We start from the raw sequence: 21,932 nt of genomic DNA, 5'->3' as shown, positions 1-21,932 counted from the left end.
AAAGAGAATAACTCACAGCACAGAAACACAAAAGATTATAAGAGACTACTATAAAATATTATATGCCAACAAATTGAACCTAGAAGAAATGGATAAATTTCTAGAAACATAATCTTTTAAAACTGAATCAGGAAGAAATTGAATATTTGACTAATTACTAGTAATTAAATTGAATTGGTAATCAAAAAACTACTAACAAATCGAAGTCCAGGACCACATGGATCCACAGGTGAATTCTACAAACATTTAAAGAATTATACCTATTCTCAAACTACAAAAGAAAGAAAGAAAGAAAGGAAAGAAAGAAAAAGAGGAGCTAGGAAAGTTTCCAAATACTTTCTATGAGGTCAGCATTACAGTGATACCAAAACCAGACAGGCATCAGTAAAAAAAAAAAAGAAAAAAAGGAAAACTATCCCTAATGAACATAGATGAAAAATCCTCAACAAAATATTAGAAAACTGCCTTTATCAATACATTAAAAAAGGATCATTCACCATGACCAAGTCAGATTTATTCCAGGGATGCAAGGATAGTTTAGTATTTGTAAATCAATCAACATGATATAACATATTAACAAATTGAAGGATAAAAAAATCAAATGGTTATTTCAATAGATGCAGAAAAAGCATTTGACAAAATTCAACATCTGTTTATAATAAAAACTGCCAATTCAGTGAGTTTATAGAGAACATACCTCAACATAATAAAGGCTAAGAATGAAAAACCCACAGCTAACATCATACCCAGTGGTGAAAACAGAGCTTTCCCTCTAAGATCTAAGAGCAGACAAAGATGTCTGCTCTTGCCACTTTTATTCAACATAGTACTCAAATCCTAGCCACAGCAATCAGGCAAGAAATAAAAGGCATTCATATTGATAAGAAGTTAAACTGTCACTAGTTTTACATAATAAGATACTATACATAGGTAATTCCAAAGACTTAAAAAATGTAATAGAATAAATGAATTCAGAAAGTTGCAAAATACAAAATTAATATCCAGCAATCAAATGCATTTCTATACACTAACAAAGTAGCAGAAAGAAAAATTCAGAAAACAATTCCATTTATAATTGCACCAAAAAGAATAAGATACCTAGAAATAAATTTAACCAAGGTGAAACACTTGTATTCTGAAAACAGAACAGTGATGAAACAAATTGAAGACAATACAAATGGAACAATATTCCACACTCATAAATTTGAAGAATATTGTTAAAATGTTCACACTACCCAAAGCCATGTACAGAGTCGATGCAATCCCTATCAAAATACCAACAGCATTTTTCACAGAACTAAAATACTACAATTTATATGTAACCACAATAGACCCCAAATTGCCAAAGCAATCTGGAAAAAGAACAAAGCTGGACCTATTAGAACAGCAAATTTCAAGATACACTACAAAACTGTAGTAATCAAAACAGTATGGTACTGGCATAGAATAGACATCAATCAATAGAACAGGATAGAGAGTCCAGAAATAAACCCATAATTATATGGTCAATTACTCTATGACAAAAATGGCAAGAACATACAATGGAGAAAAAACCATATCTTCACTAAACAGTTCTGGGAAACTGAATAGCTATATGCTGAAGAATGAAACTAAACTACCTTTTCACACCATACACAGAAATAAACTCACGATGGACTTAGAAGAAAACATAGGCAGTAATTTCTTTGAAATAGAGTACACCAACATTTTTCTAGATAGGTCTCCTCGGGCAAATAAAACAAAAGCAAAAATAAACTATTGGGACTATACCAAAATATAAAGCTTTTTCACAGTGAAGCAAACCATGAACAAAATGAAAAGTCAACCTATCGAAGGGAAGAAAGTATTTACAAATGCTATACTTGATAAGGGGTTAAGATCCAAAATATATAAATATATAAAGAACTTACACAGCTCAATACAAAAAAAAAAAAAATGGGCAGAGGACCTGAATAGTTTTCAAAAGATGACACACAGATGACCAACAGGCACATGAAAAGATGTTCAACATTACGAATCAATAGGTACATGCAAATCAAAACCACAAGAGATAGATATCACCTTATACATATCAGAATGGCCAGAATCAAAAAGACAAGAATGAGGATGTGGAGTAAAAGGAACCCTCATGCACTGTTGGTAAGAACGTAAATTGGTGCAGCCACTGTGGAAAACAGTATGGAGATTCCTTAAGAAGTTAAAAACAGAAATACAATTATTTACAATAGCCAAGATACGAAAGCAATCCAAGCTTCCCTCAGTCGACAGAGAAAGAAGACGATGCACAGGTGAGTGTGCACAAATATTACATATCCCCAAAAAAGGATGAGATCTTGTTATCTGTAACAACATGGATGGATCCAGAGGGTATTATGCTAAGTGAAATAAAACAGAGAAAGACAAATACCATATGATTTCACTTAAATGTGGAATCTAAAAAAACAAACAAATGAATAAACAGAAAACAGACTCATAAATACAGAGAACAAACTGATGGTTTCCTGGAGCAGGTGGGCAAAATGGGTGAAGGACAGTGGGAGATACCGGCTTCTAGTTGTGGAATGAGTAAGTGATGGGAATAAAAGGTACAATGTAGGGAATACAGTCAGCGGTATTTTAAAAGAAATGTATGACAGATGCTAGCTACACTTGCAGTGAGCGAAGTGTATCATACAGACGTGTGGAATCACTATGTTGCACACCTGAAACTTATGTACCATTGTGTGTCAACTACATTTCAATTAAAAAAAAAAAATCCAGACTGAAAAATACATGTTACTGGTTTTAAAAAGTTTTTTTTCCTGCTCTGCTTAGAAGTCAATCATAGAATTAGTTAAAATAAATAGCATTTAAATATGATTAACTTTACAAAAATCCAATTTGATAAAATAATTGTATATTCATTCTTCATAAACTACTAAGTTATAAAAATGTTAGGGAAAAATTTCATGAACCCATTTTTTAATTCAATGATTTTATCAGTTAGAAAGCTTTCTCAGTGTATCCTCTCTGGATTACAAATAAGAAAGTAGATGTGCCTTTGAGAGAGTTTTTAGTATCTGCAGGACTTCAAAAAAATCATATAGTTTTTAGTATTCCAAGAACATATGTTTCTGTAAAAAGATTCTTAAAGTTTATGTACTAAAATATGTGTTGTCCAAGAAAAACCTGAGCTGAACAGTAAAATGGTAAAAACAGACTTTATTCAGAACTGTTCCAATAGGAGGAGAGAGACCTCCGTATATACAGCATGGGAAACCGGAAATTTATAGCCAAGGAGCAGGGTGGGGTCAGTGGATGGAAAGTTACTAAGAGCAAATATCAGAGGTAAAGGGGATTCTGACTCAACCCACTTAACAGAATTCTTGCGGAAGACACGCCGGGTGATCAGATATCAGAGTGGGGGATGGAGGATGAGGAATGTGATCAGATATGGGCGGAGGGGGGTCCAATTAAACGGACTTAGCAGGGTTCTTGCTAAAAATCTATTTTTATAAGGAAGTGTACAGATGCGCCTAGGGAAATTTCAGGAGCCTGATACTTACATAAAATTAGCCCTGTATTATACATGATAATAATATGTGTTTCCAAAAGCCTAACAATTCAGTATAAGAAAACAGGGGGAAAAAATCTAAGGGATACTCTCCATCAAAATGATGCTGACTTAGTACTCTTGTTCTAGGAGATTATGGCAGCTGCCGGAAGCAAATTTAGCCATGCAAGCTCTGGTCCAAGATGTCAGCTCTTCCTAAGTTTACTTATGAATGTAATGTACTCTCAATAAAAATACCAAGTTTTATTTTCCAAATCGAGACAAGCTCATACTAAAGCATTTATCTAAAAATTAACCTGCAAAAATAGGGAGAAACACTGGGGGTGGTGGGGTGGGGAGGTCTATGAGAAGAACTAGTCCTACCAAATAATGAAATGTACTGCAAAATCTCTTTAAAATAAGCACTGCTACATGAATAGACCCAGTGGGATGGGGGAAAAAAGGGGGGGGCCGTAAATAAACCCACATACATACAGAAATTTGGTATATGATAAAAGTGGTATCTCAGAATTCTGGAACAAAGACTGTTTAGTAAGTGGTGTTAGGACAACAGGAGGATTATTTGGGAGAAAAAGTAAGGTCCATACCTTATACTACATAAAAAATAAACCCCAAATAAATTAGAGATCAAAAATTAAACTTTACAAGTACTAGAAGAAAACATGAATGATGTTCTCTATAACCTGGTATAGAGAAAGGCTTTCTGCTAGGACTCAAATACCAGATGTAATAAAGAAAAACAGTGACAAATTTGTTAACATAAAAATTTTAAAACAAAAACTTTGAATCAAAAGTCACTATAAGAAAAGTTAAGGAACAAATTTTATATCAGGAGAAAAATATTTGCAATATACATCACAGAAAAAGGCCAATATAAACAACTTTTAAAAATTAAGGAGGAAAAAGGCCAAAAGTATTACAGAAAAATAGGCAAATGATATGAAGACAATTCACAAGATATTTAAAATGGTTCTTAGACATATGAAAAGATGTTCAACTTTATTCCTAACTTTTTCAAACAATGCAAATTCAAACTATATTAACACACTATTTCTCACCAATAACACTGGAAAATTTCTAAAGCATCAAAGTACAACCTGTTGGTGAGGAAAGCCACTTTCACACACTGCTGGTAAAAATGAAAAATGGTAAAAATTCTATGGTGGGGAACTTGCCAATACCCGGTAAAACTACACAAGCATCTACCATTTAACGCAGAAGTCTACTTCTATAAAGTTACTTTCAAGATAAAATATGTACAAAATTATTTTCCACCTAACTACGTATACTGAAAATCACTCCATATCATTTCATGGGGAGCTCACTGTTTTTTGGTCTAAGGGGCCAAAAAAAGGCAAAAACAAAAAAAACCTGCCAACAAATCTTGAACTCATTTTGGTAGGATTATTTTTCATAGTGGTATGGTCACAGCTATTCTGAAACTCTCCTGGGACTACTGTATGATTGAGCACGTGGACAAATGTGTTGCTGTTGGGAACCAGAGTTCTTCCTATGGAAGAAAGGAAATACAAATATGGAAAGGAGATAAACAAGGAAGAAGACAACTGGATTAGATTAGAATTACAGTTATCTATATAAAGTCTGATTTCTAGTCAGTATTTCCTAGCTCTACTGCTGCAAGACCCTGGAAGTTATGACATCCTAAGAGCAATGTGCATACCCTACAGCCAGATTTCGGTTTCCCAATACCATTCCCCCCACAAAAGGAAGACCAACTCCTTAAGGAAATGGCTGATCCCAGGGCTGGGGCAGTCAAGATATGATAGAAGTCTGGAATATCCTGCTGTGCCAAAAAGTGAAGAAATGCTCCCAAATTAATGGAAACAGGTTGAAAGAACATAGGAGCCAGCTTTAAAGGGTTCCTTGAAATGTCTTCATTTCTATACCTCCAAGGAAACTCCGTTTGTATAAAAGAGAACCGCTTGTCTCTCTGCCTAAACCTAGCTCCTTCATTTAGTTCAAGGCACTTGTATCTACCAATGCAAGAAATCAGAGTCCTCTTTCTCTCTCTTGATTCTGCTGATTTCATGACAAAAACATTTTAATTTTTTTTTTGTCCTGAGTCTGACATCTAAAATTACCAGATCAATTTCAGTCATTACTGTTTATGGATATCCTAGTCAACTACAAGAAAATCTTAGCAGTTGCCTAACATTGATAAGAGCTAAAGGTTTTAACTAAAAGTCAAATACTGAATGACATTTTAGAATCAAGCAGCACTTAAACATATAGAGCACAGATTACATATGCATTAACTGTAAATAACTACTTTGTTGGCATCCATCACTTTTTGAGATTTTATATATTTGATGCCTAATTAGATATGCATTCAGGGAAGAATTATAAGGATTAGCAGGATCTGACCAATCTACCAAAATAGTAGCTAATATAGTTCACCAGATTAAAATTACATTTTCTTTGAAGCAACATTACTGACTATGGAATATGCCTTCTAACTTTTACAGCATCATGATAGTGTGGTGGGCTAAGAACATGGGCTAGGGAGCCAAACTGCCCATGTTTGAATCCAGATTCAACAATTTCACAGTTATGTGACCTTGTACAAACTCTCTACCCTTCTATCTTCTTTCCCCCATCTCCAAAACGGTAATGATAATAGTACCCGTCTCAAGGATATTGTGGAAATTAACATCAGTTGGTACATGTGAAATAGGACAATGATGGTAATAATGATGAATTCTGTTAGTATTTTAGTATATATTCTGTAGGGAACTGACAGCCCCTCTCACCCTCCCCACTGAGAAGATGATGCTTAAACTTACTTTTGAAGGGCTAAAAGGTTTAGGAATGTAAATTCTAGAGAAGCTCAACAAAAACTTAGCAAGCTATGTGATAAGAACAGTTATCCTTTATTGAGTGCCCACCATTTGATACACATTATACATTTAAGTATTGCAATAACCTAGCTAGGTTGGCATTATCAACTTCATTTTACAGACAGGAGGCCAAAGGCTTAGTGAAGTTATGAAGTAAACTACACAGCTAAGGAAGTGGCTAGGAACCCAACCTTGATTACACAAAAATCCCATTGGCCACAATGACTCATTCATAAACCCAGCAATGATAGACTTTTCATTCACTGAAGTAAAAGGAGGACAAAAAGAAGAGCCAGCCATGCTGTCATCTTAGAGTGATCATCCTTTCCACCCATCTGTTCTATCAGGACTAAATCATCACCCTATTTCTGACAGACTGATTAGTATCCATGGTAAGCAATTTAAGCTTCAAAACAACTTGGGGAGTTAGAACTCAAAAGTCTTTATGCACAGCAAAATGGAAATGTTTTTGATATGATGGACACTTCTGAATGAAGAACAACACTTTCTGGAAGAAAATCATTAGTAAAAGCTGGGCATGTATCCTGTCAGACTGTTTTCAACCTTCTAGTCTTACTGCTCCAAATTTGGGGAATAGGAAACCCTCTCCCCTTAGATTGCACAGGGCCCTCTCCTTTGCCAAGATCAAAGTTTCAGTATTACCTGGCCTTACCAGCTGACCAATTTCACCAGATTCTAGTTTTCCAGAAGTTCTTCAACCTACATGGCCCATTGATGTCATCTCTGCCAGTACTACCACAGACTTTTAAAATACACATACTTGACAATAATATATTTAGTTCCAAATACATGGCACAGTCCATTACACTTTGCCTTTTAAGAAACCAAGACTATTCTTTTAAAACAATATATTAAGGTTTTAAATCTTTCTTTGGGGAGGCAGTGGGAGTATAGTGAAAAACCGATGGATTTCTGAGTTAGAAGAAATGGGCAGAAGACATGAACAGACATTTTTCCAAAGACATCCAAATGGCCAACAGACACATGAAAAAGTGCTCAACATCGCTCGGCATCAGGGAAATCCAAATCAAAACCTCAATGAGATACCACCTCACACCCATCAGAATGGCTAAAATTAACAAGTCAGCAAACAACAGATGTAGGCGAGGATGCGGAGAAAGGGGAACACTCCTACACTGTTGGTGGGAATGCAAGCTGGTGCAGCCACTCTGGAAAACAGTATGGAGGTTCCTCAAAAAGGTGAAAATAGAGCTACCCTACGACCCAGCAATTGCACTACTGGGTATTTACCCCAAAGATACAAATATAGGGATCCGAAGGGGTACATGCACCCCAATGTATATAGGAGTAATGTCCACAATAGCCAAACTATGGAAAGAGCCAAGAGGTCCATCAACAGATGACTGGACAAAGAAGATGTGGTATACACACACACACACACACACACACACACACACACACACACACACACACACAATGGAATATCATGCAGCCATCAAAAAAAAAGAAATCTTGCCGTTTGCAACGACGTGGATGGAACTAGAGGGTATTATGCTAAGTGAAATAAGTCAATCAGAGAAAGACATGTATCATATGATCTCACTGATATGAGGAATTCTTAATCTCAGGAAATAAACTGAGGGTTGCTGGAGTGGTGGGAGGGATGGGGTGGCTAGGTGATAGACATGGGGGAGTGCTATGGTGAGCGCTGTGAATTGTGTAAGACTGATGAATCACAGACCTGTACCTCTGAAACAAATAATACATTACATGTTAAAAAAAAAAAAAAAGAAGATAGTAGGAAGGGAAAAATGAAGGGGGGAATCAGAGGGGGAGACGAACCATGAGAGACTATGGACTCTGAGAAACAAACAGGGTTCTAGAGGGGAGGGGGCTGGGAGGATGGGTTAGCCTGGTGATGGGTATTAAAGAGGGCACATATTGAATGGAGCACTGGGTGTTATACGCAAACAATGAATCATAGAACACTACATCAAAAACTAATGATGTAATGTATGGTGATTAACATAATAAAATAAAATTTAAAAAAAGAAAAAAGAAAAGCATGGGTTTGAATCATATTCCACCACTTTATAACTGTGTGACCCAGTGCAAGTCAATTAATCCCTCAGAGTTGTTTCCTTAGCTATCTGCAGGGATTTTAAAAATCTTGACCATGATCAACGTGTTACTATCAAGATTAAATGAGTTGCCTTATGTTAAAAGCCATCTGGGACAATGCCTAACACACACCAGAGAAGCAATATATTCAGTTCACTTCACCAACATTTACTGAGTTAGGCAAACATTTGTAACATAACAAACATTTATGGAGTACTTACAATATGGGAATCCCAATTCCACATGCTTAAAAAATCTGTGCTCAGAAGAGTTTACAGTCTAATAAGGTATCACCTACATACGCCAACAATTAAAATGAAAGCAACCACTTGTTCTATCAGAGGTATGAGAAGTGCTACCAAGCCGGAAAGAGACAAGTGCCTGATTTTGCTGTGTGGCAAAGCGAGCTTTGCAGAGGCTTCGCTGGGTACACCACTTCAGCTGCAAATGGGACTTCACTGGGCAAACAGAAGATGATAGATAAGTAATCTTTGCCACTTACTCAGCAAGTGGGAAGACTGTGGTACAGGAGAACTTGGCCTGACATTAGATGCTGCAGAGAGCCCAGGAACCCAAGCACACAAATAGGCTTCACTTGCGCCCACCTCTTCTCTTTTCATTATAAAAGCAACTACAGGTGTATAACTAGTAGAAACAGAAGACACACTTTTTCAAATTTCATAAGTTTCCATTTAAGGTAATTTTTCAAAGGAAAAAAATAGGTGTTTTCTCTTTAATGATGATAAGGGCAAAAAAACAGTTGATTTGAAAATCCTATCACCATGTTTCAGGCTGTAGCCATCACAAATATCCATCTACCTGCCTCAAACAGCAACAAACATATTCATACAAGATTACAATTCATGGAGTTACACATAGTATCTATATAAATAACACACAATTCCATTAACATTAATGATAGTCTAATGAATGCCAGGGGGCTTAATAATTTTTCACTTAATATGAAATATTACGTATTTCCTACTTATGCATACTGTGAGGATGCTGCTTTATTACTTCTTTACTTCATTTCTTTCCAGTGAAAAGGTTGTTAAATGACAATCCATTATACTCTCATCTAAAGACTGATGCAACTTTTAATCTCTCATGTAGGTTTACAGCATTTGTGATTTGCTTAGGAAACCCTGCTAAACATAAAGCCTAGAAATCAGTCACAAACCGTTATTTTTATGTGTTTTAAAATTCCTTTAAACTAATAAAAAAATAATTGCTATCTTTTTCAAAGGGCATGCCAAATTCATTTCAAGGCATCTGAGAACCGCAATAATGGTGATAGTCATGATGAGGAATTCTTTTTTAGGATTAAGAAATGCATTATAATGTCACTGCTCACCCTAACTGTTGGGGGTAAGAATCTAGACTTCTGAATCATAATGCGGGGGGCGGGGGTGGACACTATATAGTGAGACTCTTGAAAACAAAACAATATAGCTCTTTCCTTCTAAGAAAAGGATTTAAAGTCTTTTTTTTTTCCAGGACAGAATCTAAATTGTACAGTAAATAAAATATACTTAAGAACTGTAGAATATACCACTGACCTGGGAGGTGATAACACATCAGTTAAGGGTTCATGTTAAGGATTCAGACAGATCTGGATTTATTCCCCACTCCTCCACCACATATCAGCTGTTTAACCTCAGATTAGCAAAATTTTAAACTATTTTAAGTCTTAGTTTTCTCATGTATAAACTCAGAGTTAATGAGTATATTAAAAATTTAATTATACTATTTGCTATCATGCATTATTTTAATTCCTCAAACCTCAAAACAAAACTCATAATATTCCCCTTTTTACATGAGAACATATTTGTAATTCTTGCTACTATAAGGATTTAATGAGATAATTAATAAAAATTCCTTATAAAAGTGGCACATAATGCTTAATAAATGTCAGTTATTATCATTAAGATTTAAAATTTTTAAATGACTTCTCTATAATCTAGTAAAGGAAGAAATGTTAACTTATCTATTTAACAGCATGAAAACTTTATGTAACATATTACTGGAAATATTTAAAGAAATCCTTATTTAGCCTTTGAATACAATCACATGGTAAATTGTGACAAAGCGTACCTAAATGTTTTCTCCAGAGAAGGAATTTAGTTACACAAAAGGCATAGACAAAAGGACTTTTATCTAGCACAAGAATTTGAAATATATCAGAAATAACTTGAGAATATACCTCTTAACCCTATTCTCAAGATACTCTGTCAACGATTGCAGCAGGGATTAATTTTCTTCTATAAAATACCAATTAGTTGTTTTAAAATATAATTATAGTCAATTACATGCAAAAACATATTCCTCCCTTAGGATAAAAGTGCTACAGAGGCCAATAAGAAGCTCTTGGGAAGATGGTCCTGTGTCACTCATGCCAAGTACAAACAACATTATGAGCGTCTTTAGAACTAATTCTAACTTGCCTTCAGCTGAGGGAGTAATGGTTATGAATTAGAGCTGATGCTAGTAAGAAAGAAACTTCAGGGGGCAAGAGAAACTTGGTATGCTTCTGTCAGTCTTTACCAGGGTCTTGTAAACCAATCCCAAGGTAAGAGTCTTGGAAAATAAGTGATAATCTTATATGACTCAGGAATAGGTATTGGCTAACCTTTAAGAATATTTAACATAGCAAGAATAAGAAATACCTATAATTAATCCCTGCAAAGACACCTTTGTAAGTGTGGAGTACAGAGTTTTACATATGTTCATTAAACCAAACTTTTGTTCAGATCTTTGACATGGTTTTTGGCCCTGACAACACATTAAAACCTCAAAGATCTTAAGAACACTGATGTTTGATCCACTGAGACCAGTTTAATCAGAACCTCTGGATTCTCAGAATCAGGAATAGCCAAGTCCTAAGGAGAATGAACCTTGTTAAAAATGAAATTCATACATATATGCCATAGTAAAAATGTTATCTTTTTCAATTGCACCCTATTCTTTTATGTTCTTAATTTTTTTTTTCTTTTAGAGGTGGAGAGGGGCAGAGGGAGAGAGGGAGAGAGAGAATCTTAAGCAGGCTCCATACCGGGTGTGGATCCAACACAGGGCCCAATCTCACAACGCTGAGAGATCACAACCTGAGTCAAAAATCAAGGGTCAGACGCTGGGGCACCTGGGTGGCTCAGTTGGTTAAGCATCTGCCTTCAGCTCAGGTCATGATCCTGGAGTCCTGGGATCAAGCCCCGAGTTGGGCTCCCTGCTCATTGGGGAGCCTGCTTCTCCCTCTCCCTGTGCTGCTTCCCCTGTCTGTACTCTCTCTGTCAAATAAATAAAATCTTAAAAAAAAAAAAAAAAGTCAGATGCTTAACTGACTGAGCCACCCAGATGCCCCTAATACTTTTTTTTTTTTATCATTTTTAATGTACTTACTTCATATTCTCTGCTTATTCTAGCATGTGAAGTTCTTGCGGGGGGGTCTACTGCTCAAGTTTGTTATGCCTGGGGACTCTTGTTCACAGTGATTTTTTTTTATACTACTAATCACTGGAATAAAACAATGGCTCAAAAATGTCAAACTGATTGAAGATAAATAGTATTTTTTCCTGTACATTAAGCAAATTTTGCATGAACCCAGTGTTTCCATACATTTATGTTTTCAGTTAGAAATCTGATGAAACTGGAGGCTGGTTCAAAAAGATTTTCTTTTTTATATGTTAATATCCCTTGAAGAGCTAAGTGGTATGACTAATCATTAAGAATTTAATGGAAACTAGGTTAATTTCACTGTTTTTCTCTGAAGGTCCAGCTAGAAAGCAATAAAAAGTTCAAGAAAGAGAAAGAATTCCCAAACTTTGAAGTAAACTTTTTTAACCTAATTTCAGTCTTTGATTCGATAAAATATATTTTCCCTTTCTACAAATTGATTTGTAAGCAATATATAAAGTTATAGAAAGGAAAAATACATTAAAGTGTATATTTAATAAGTAAGTTTTACTGAAAAGAATAAAATTACATGGACAGTCTCTGAGAGTTCCAAATCTATGGTTGCCATAGTGAGTGTATATTCTGGTAGCTCAAAGACATCAGGTCTCTGTGTGCCCAGCAGTCAGCAAAACAGACATGCACGACAGGTTAAAAATGCTTTGAGGTTATCATCCCCAGGGATGACTGAATCAGAGATTTCCCAGTGCTTTAGTTTTGGAAGCTTTCTTCAAACAAAGCCTTATTCAGTCCCACTAAATATAAAACATAAATTCGGAGCTACACTTGCCCAAGGTTAATGATAGGTGCAGGTGGACTCCCATCCAGGAGGCAAATCCTGGGTAATGGGGTGGTTTGAAGAGCTCGGTTTGAAACCACTACAGAGAGCAGATATCACATGACTTTTGTTGGACAGAGTACTTCCAGTGAGACTGGGCTTTGATATTTACATACAAATAAATTGATACATATTTAATCAGCATCTATATAATTTTAATATATATTGATAGTAAAACATATTCAAGAGTGACAGGCATAATCTTGATGTCCTACTCAACTGGTCATAAAACAGTCTTAAATTATATTTTTAGTGCTTCACAAGAGAAACTATCCATATTTCAGACATGCCTTTGCAGAAAATAACTTATCCCTAAGGAGACAAGTGTTGCCAATTCAAATAGCGCACAATGAAATGTCTGAAGCTATCATACATTTGATATATAACTGCTTGTTTTTAAATAATCATTGTTGATCTTCAGTTTATTTTTCCTTATAAGTACATCATTTGGCAGCATATCCAAGTAAAACTTCCTATCATTCTGTTCTCCTCTTAACAAAAATTCTGCCTGATTCATGATAACATAATGGATATAGTTCAGAATAAAAAAAAATTTCACCATAATTCTCTTACACAAGAGAACATGAATATTAAACAAAATCTATGTTTTAGGAAGCCCTGGCTTTTGCTATCAAAGAAAGCATCCTTTGAAGACCAACATTATGATCCCGCAGGAAACAAATTTGACATTTGGGGGAAACTAGGGAAAATCACTCTTCTTAGGAATAAAAAACAAGCATTTAAGTAATTTTTCCATTTTCTCTATTTTTCATAGCTGAAAACTGAGGGAGGCTGTTGAAATAGAGAGCAGGCTGTTACATTACAAGGGCAAAATGTACTCAATTAAATATGGCTTATTGGGACGCCTGGGTGGCTCAGTCGGTTAAGCATCTGTCCTCGGCTCAGGTCATGATCCCAGGGTCCGGGGATTGAGTCCCACATTGGGCTCCTTGCTCAGCAAGGAGCCTGCTTCTCCCTCTGCCTGCTTCTGTCTCTCTCTCTCCGATAAATAAATAAAATCTTAAAAAAATATATGGCTTATTTATATTTGCCTACTTCATGAAATTAGCACTTAGAAATGGAATGGAAAAATATAACATCAGAAGTAACCCCCAACCAGATATGTGCTAAAAATGCCTCAGTTAATTGTCTCTGGGTAACTATTAAATATTACAAATAAATTAGCAAAACCTAAATATAACAACAAAATTCAATGGTCCTATTTTAGAGCAGGTTTGTTTTTGTTTTTAGACCATGACTTCTGTTTTGTTGTTCTGGCTTTTGTCTCCTCTGCCTTTTTATTTTTTCTGTTTTGTTGTTCTGGCTTTTGTCTCCTCTGCCTTTTTATTTTTTTTCTTTAGAGAGAGAGAGAGAGAGTGTATGCATGAGCCAGGCAGAGGTGGGGTGGGGGGTGGCACAGGGAAACAGAGAATCTTAAACAGGCTCCACGCACAGCCGGAGCCCACCTGGGGGCTCGACTCAAGACCCCGAGATCATAACCTGAGCCAAAATCAAGAGTCAGATGCTTAACCAGCTGAGTCACCCAGGCACCCCTTCTCTATTTTAATATATGAGTATCACCCAAGATTCTGTATTTAGCTATCTGCTTTTTTTTTTAATTCCTTACTACTTCTTACAAGCTTTCATCATGCCCATCACATCAACTCTTCTTTACCTCCTCGTGTATTCCTCTCAAAACACCAGCCTACTAAATATCTCCAACAGGATATGTAATATATCCCAAATGTGTCTTGAACAGAACATATTTCCTTCAAATCAACGAGTGTTCTGATTTCACTGTTCTCTTTAGGACACTACATTCTCCAAGTTACTTGGTCATGAGACTTCAAAAAAAATTTTTTTTAATCTTTTTCCTTACTTCTTCAACCTTCTGCTAAGTCCTCCACTGGAGATGAACCAGTTCACTCCTATAAACTTGTTCAGTTCTGAGTGGCCCTGAACATCACCTGAGGGGTACTTTTATTCTTTTTTGTAGGGTACCTGTCAGAAAGCCTATGTATATGGGGGTACCTGGGTGGCTCAGTCAGTTAAGTGGCTGACTCTTGATTTTGGCTCAGGTCACGGTCTCAGAATCACGGGATTCAGCCCAGCATCGGACTCTGTGCTGGGCGTGGAGCCTACTTAAGATTCTCTCTCCCTCTGCCCCTTCTTTCTCTCTCTCCCCTCCTCCAAAAAAAAAAAAAAAAAAAAAAGCCTATGAATATGCTTTAAAGTATAGGTTATAGTTTCTAAAGAAAAGGTTGGCTCTGGGTCCAGAGAAGCTTGTAATTCACCATTTCCAGGAAACCCAAATATGCAGAGACTGGGTCACACCCTAATTGAATAAAAATTAACATGGCCAGGGCACACATATTCTTTATTTAAAGGTTGTGCATGTTTATCTTTGTATCACACATATAAAAAAAGCAGAAAAAAACTATTAGATTACTTTCACCACAGTAACTATATGTTAGGCTTATCAGTGACGATATACTAGCCTTATTCAACTGCATTTTTTAAAGATTTTAATTTCTGAATGAATGATCAATGGTGATGCTCCCTATTGGTCTGTTCATATTTTCCTCTCTGTCTCCCAGAGCAAGAGTGCTCTACACAGCATATATTTCATTCATTTTTGTATTCCCAGCAATTAACACAAGGCCTGATACAACATGTGTCTTGGATGAATTAACCTAATATTGCCTATTAGTCAATAAAGTTATGGTGACTTTTCTATTACTAAGAATTAAAAAAGATACTGTGCTTAACTGTGTTTTAAAATCCTGAAATGTAAGAGGACTTATTTTCAAATAAAAATTGAAAGAGTTTTAAGACTCCCTTTTTATAAATATAAATGTAAATATAAATATAAACTTTAATCTGGTCACTTTTTGTCTAGGTCTTAAAACTTCAAGTATTTGGGAGTTGCCTTTTTCTTCCTTCTAGTGTTGCCTATTTGTTCTTTCCTCAAAAATTCATCACATCTTGGCACCTGGGTGGCTCAGTCGTTAAGCGTCTGCCTTCGGCTCAGGTCATGATCCCAGGGTCCTGGGATCGAGCCCCGCATCGGGCTCCCTGCTCTGCGGGAAGCCTGCTTCTCCCTCTCCCACTCCCCCTGCTCGTGTTCTCCCTCTCTCTTTGTCTCCCTCTGTCAAATAAATAAATAAAATCTTTAAAAAAAAATTCATCACATCTGTTTCATTGCTCCAGTTCAAAATATAAATATGAATATTTGAAAATAATTCTTAATATCCAAATATACTACAATTCTAATTGTAAGATGAATTAGACTAAAGGAAAAACTAGCTGAGGCTTTTAATGTTTTCTTCACATTTATCTTTACAGAAAAAAAAAGGGGGTGGGGGGGAGATGTAGAAGACTGGCAGGAAGTAAATTCCACTTGCTGATTAAAGACATCATTCAGAATAAATCCATACAAAAATGTATTTTTTTAAATCTGATTTTGCCACAGAACCAGTTAAAAGCAAGGTCTGGGAACTTAAAATAGTGATGTCTAACATTCAAACATACGTTATCTATATTTTTATGATGTACATTTCTATGTATTGCCCTCTTCTACCCCCACCCTAAACTTAAGTCAAGTCTCGTGCAAACACAAAATTCCTTTTAAAAAACTGGAAATCAGCAATCACCATCTGCCAATCCTGATGCAGTGTAGCAGGGAATAGGGACAGTGAGCGTGAGATGGGAGGATAATCCAAAATAGACCCAACTCTGCAAATCAGAGCAGGAGAGGACCAGGAAGAACAATCACCCTCATTCCCTCAAGAAAGACACAGGCCCCCCATCCACTTCTGGAATGAGGCTTGAGCCAATTGTGCTGGTCTCTCAGTTGATAGGCACGGCACGTTAATAAGCACACGAATTACATGGATTTGCAAGTGTAAAAACTATATATATATAATATATATACATATATGTATAGATATACATACATATATAATATATATACACATATATATTATATATATATTACAGTTTTAGAACGTTTTTCTTGAGATAGATATAGATATAGATATAGATATAGATATAGATATAGATATACATAATACACACACACACACACACACACACACAGTTTTAGGTTACAGATATATATAAAACTGTAACCTTAAAAAGGAAACGTTGGTATAATATAAAGTTTGGTAGAGATATTTGGAGTTGTAACCATGCATTTGTACATAATGAAATCGACACAGGAATGTCTTTGTGGGGCATGGAGATGAGGAGGAACTGCTCCTCCTACAAGACTTGCTAAGGCCACTTGGGGGCAAAGTTATTCATTCAGACCATCTTGGTTGGGTTCCTTTATTAGAGGATTTCAACCCTGTTTTGTATGTTTGCATTGGTTGATTTCAACTGTCAGTCTATTTGTTTGAATCAGCAAAATCACTGTCCTGCAGGAAACTTGCCAGAAAATATGACCTCATATATTTCACAATCTCCAACTCTTATCAAAATCATTTTTTTGTTTTTTTCTATTTTTTACTTTTTTTAGGGTTTTTTTCCCCAACTCTTCTCAAAATCAAAGTTACAATAAGTAACATTCCCTGAAGATTAAATCCTAAAAGATACATAAATTTATTCATCTCTGTAATTTTCCTAGATTTTAATCCTAGACCAAACCAAAACATCATTCATTAAGCTGGAAAAATATTTGGGCAGTGTTTTTTGTTCTGTGTGTGTACATGTGGTCTGTTTTGTTTCGATAAGCCTCTCTACTCCTATAAAATTGCTTTTGCTAAATTGAGCTTTGTTGTACTGTCCTCTGCTTATTATTGGTTTTATGGGTGCGACACATGCAGCAAGTTGCCTCTTAGGTCACTCTGCCAGCCCTTCATAAGCCCCATGGCAGAAAATTTTTTCAGACCCTCAGTGAAAGGAAGAGCTTTGCCTCTCCTAATCAAATGGCTTTCTTATTTTATAGAACATGAGTCTCATGAGTACCTCCTGCACAAAGAAATTTAATTCTACTGAACTTACTAATTTTTTCATTTTCACTTAAACGTTTTAGAATCTCTTCTCACATGAATTTAAAATAAAACACTATAAAAAGCCCACTGTTAAAGTGGAATGCTTTTAGTTAAATATATATATTCACTGTTTCCAAAGACATGAACTCTACTATGGCCTCTGTCGTTTCCTGCCTTCTTAAAAGAATCAGCTCGCCTTGAAGGTCCCAGGGGAGCTAACAAGGAAGCATGGGTTACTTAGTAACAGGGTCTCCTAGATTTAATATGTCACTTCAGCTCCTGTCTATGGGCATAACCTTATCAGTTGGTTGCCTTTGGCCAGCTTGGGTCCTCGGTCTTCTTGATCAATGATGCCTGGCCTGCAACTTTCTAACATCATCACGTGGCTGCTCTTTATCTGGCACCCCGCTCTGCCCTGTGTCACCTTACACCAAACTGCACCATCAACTACACCAGCTGCCTCTACTCTGATCCATCTGGCAAACAGAAAGAAATGGGCTGAAAGGAAACAAGATTTACAAATGTATGAGAAAAAAAAAAAAAATCAATCCTGAAACTCAGTTGATTATATTTTAACTAGGTATGTTCTAGAAATCTAAACTGCATGTTTGTATTCATGCATTTTATTTAGTATGTAAAATATAAATGTCATTTAGGAATTTCAGATACACTAAATTCATTATGATATAATATTTTTAGTACATATATTCTCTGTCCTCTGGATATTAACCTTTAGAAAAATCAACCCTTATAGAGACAAACTGTTGTCCTCAAGCCACCCAGTACATATACACACTTACCATCAGTACATATGTGGAAGGAAAATAATTCTAATAGAAGCTCAAGAGACAGGAATAGAAAAATAAGTATGCTTTCAAAAACAATTCAACTGAACTAAATTACTTTAGAACTGTGTTATTTCAGATTATCAAAGCTTCTTCACGGAAGTGGTCATTCAAAAGAATTACTGCCCAACTCATTCTAAGGGCCTAGCTTTAGCCTGATACCAAAAGCCAGATAAAAGATACAAGGAAGAAAAAAAAAAAACAGAAAAACTACACACCAACATTGCTTATGAATACTGATATAAAAACCCTCAAGAAAATACCAGCAAACCAAGTTCAGTAACATATTAAAAGGATTATATACCATGATCAAGTAGGATTTATTTCTGGAATGCAAGGATGGCTCAACATACCAAAATCACTGTAATATACCACATCAACAGAATGAGGGGGGAAAAAAATATCATCACAACTGATGTAGAAAAAACAGATACCAAATTCAATTTTCATGATAAAAACACTCAGCGAACTAGGAAAAAAAAAACAATCTTCACATAATCAAGGATTGCTGTACTCATAAATACAGTATCATGTTCAGATTAATAACCTACAGCAAGTAAACTAGACTCATTAAAAATTCCCATGAAGAGTACTTACCTGCCAAAATTTTCTTGAATTGTTTAAACCATACGTCACAGTGGTCTTCACTTAAATTAATAAGATCAAGCGTAGAATCTTTTAATTTATTTTGGTCCTTTTTCAAACAAATGAAGAGTGTGATACCTAATAAAGTACCATTTCCCTGCTGCTTAGCAGAATAACGTCGTTTCAGTTTGACAGAGAATATGTCCTTGACTTCAATAAATTCTTCTTTACGTTGAACATCATACTTGGAGTCACCTGAAAAAAAATTAAGTTTTCCAATCAAAACCATTGTGTCCGTATCTTCTATGTATGAATAACAAAAGTGAAAACCCACAAGATCTTTATCACGATTAATTTTACTCTGTTTTGTGTCAATTCCTGTGTGAGTTGGGGAGGGAAGAAAAGAAAAATTGGGTCTATTTTCCCAAGAATGAAAAAAGAGAAAATGGCATTGAGTCCCTGTCATGTTGATGTCCCAGGACATTCAAAACCTGAAGATATTCAACAGAAGAATTTCAAGAACTTAAACAAAGCAACATTTCAATAATAGTAAATTAGCATTATGCAAGATGCTCCTTGGCCCTCATAGGGACAGGAAAAAATAACGGGAAGAAGACAATTCCCTAACAGAAGTGAGTTTATAACAATTATGTAAGGCAAAGTGTAAGGAAAAGGGTACATACCTTTCAGGTAAAGTAAAACGTGTAAAAAGGAAGCAGAGTAAGATTCTTGTATGAAACACTATGAATCCCTGCCAGTCTAGAAAGATCGATCCACTTGAATGTTACCACAATCAGATTATATTTTAGAGTGCGATGAAATTTTACTGGCTATGTTTAACCACAGGTCAGAAAACATGTTTTGTGGTAAAAGACCATTTCAATGGACTCTCAAAGTAGGCGTGTTTTATACTTTTATACAGTACTTCTAAAACTGTAATATTGATTATGACCTTGTCACTCACACAACACGGAATCACAGGGACTGGTTAACTTTCTGCCCGAAATAACTAAAATGGTGTGCAGGATACGTGAAACATGGAGGTAGCCCAGGTCAGTGGTCTCTGAGAGAGGGCAAACACAGGCACCCCAGGAGCGCCCCAGGCTACTGCCTAGAGAGGGTTTCCAGGCCACCATGTAAGTAGGGAGCCCTGGTGGAGTCTGGTTGTCTCTGTGGGTGAAGCAGGAAGAAGGAGTCCAGGAAAGCCACAATGACTGAGTTCACTAGGCCAATTACTGGAGAGGAGAAAACTGCAGGGAAGTGAATTCTGCAGAGGTCCCCCTTGAATCTTCAGCTGAGTATATATGGCATATGTGAGAGGCCAGGGAGAGAGAACTACCCTAAGGACTAAAGAAAACAATGCTCAGAGATCACACCAGCATTCCCACCAGCCGAAGTGGAAGAATATTGAAATTTGTGAGACATTGAGGGGAGTATTTGAGAGAGTATTGTCTCCTTAGTGAGCTAACTAAAGTTCACTCTGATTCTACCTAACAAAGCTTGAAAGCAAACCTCAAGAGGATTAAACTGTTTCTGAGTAACTTAACTACATCCTAGAATAAAGCTCAAGACTATTTATCGGGATATAAAAATATTCACCAACTTTACACAGAATTCACAATCTCTTTCCTTCAATCAAAAATCACTCAATCAAAAAAGCAGGGCACCTGGGTGGCTCAGTTGGTTAAGCATCTGCCTTTGGCACAGGTCATGTTCTTGGGGTCCTGGGATGGAGCCCTACATGGGGCCCTGCTTCTCCCTCTCCCTCAGCCCCTCCCTCCCCTGCCCCCCAGCTCGTGCTCTCTCTCAAATAAATAAATAAATAAATTCTTAAAAAAAAAAAATCATAATGCATGCATGGAGTGCCTGGGTGGCTCAGTCGGTTGAGCATCCAGCTATTTCAGCTCAGGTCATGACCTCCTGGGTCACGAGATGGAGCCCCATGTCAGGGTCTGCACTCAGCAGGGAGTCTGCTTGCCGATTCTCTCCCTCCGCCCCCCTCCACTTGCACTTGCGCCCTCTCTCAAATACAGCTTTAAAAAAAAAAATCATAATGCATGTAAGAAAGCAGGAAAAAAATGACCCCATAGTAAGAGAAGAAAAAGTCAATAGAAGCTGATGCAGAGAGAATCGCAGGGCAGAGAAGCCACACAAGGCCCTCCCTCAGCTCCCCTACTCCTTTCTCAGACACCCTCTTCTCCATTGGAGCAAGGACTTCAGGTGCCTAAGGAAGTTGCTTCCCTGCATTCTCAGAGTGGGCCTCTCCCAACCATTCTGCAAACTATGTCCAACTGTTCCTAAAGCACACATACCATGGAAAAAGAAACAAGCCCTTTTCTCAGTGTTCTGGTGGTGGGATAAGGTGAACCCCAAGTCAATTTGTTGGGCCTGTCATTTCCTTAGAAAGCTCAGGCTTCAAGTCTGTGTATGGTGCACTTCCACTGTCACCCAGGGACATATGGCCAGGGTCCCTGCAACACCTGGGAGGGACAAGGAGATCTTACATCCTTCTACTACCTTCAAGGATGAAAGGAAGCAGCCTTGTCAAAGGTGCTCCTTCCAGGCTAATCTTGTAATATTGATTATGACCTTGTCTCTCACACAAACTTAATTTTTTTATGTAGTATAACATACAATAAGAGCTCTAAGGAAGGATGAAAGGAAACCAAGAACCATTGAGGGGAAGAAAAAAATGGAAGGGATGAAATA

General features: G+C 36.5%; 1 protein-coding gene across 1 annotated transcript in view; it reads right to left on the bottom strand.

Moving 5' to 3' along the window:
• CERKL (CERK like autophagy regulator) overlaps positions 1-21,932 on the bottom strand; it is a 109,651-nt gene that overhangs the window by 49,299 nt on the left and 38,420 nt on the right. The window contains exon 2 of the mRNA XM_073881760.1: positions 19,236-19,478. Within this exon, the coding sequence (XP_073737861.1) occupies positions 19,236-19,478 (243 nt within the window). The remainder of the gene's footprint in view (positions 1-19,235; positions 19,479-21,932) is intronic.

The sequence above is a fragment of the Callorhinus ursinus genome, unplaced genomic scaffold, assembly GCF_003265705.2.
Source record: "Callorhinus ursinus isolate GAN/ISIS: 27379988/994484 unplaced genomic scaffold, GSC_fseal_2.0 scaffold2, whole genome shotgun sequence".
In the NCBI taxonomy this organism is placed as follows: Eukaryota; Metazoa; Chordata; class Mammalia; order Carnivora; family Otariidae; genus Callorhinus; species Callorhinus ursinus.
This window is presented reverse-complemented; position numbering and strand designations above follow the sequence as displayed.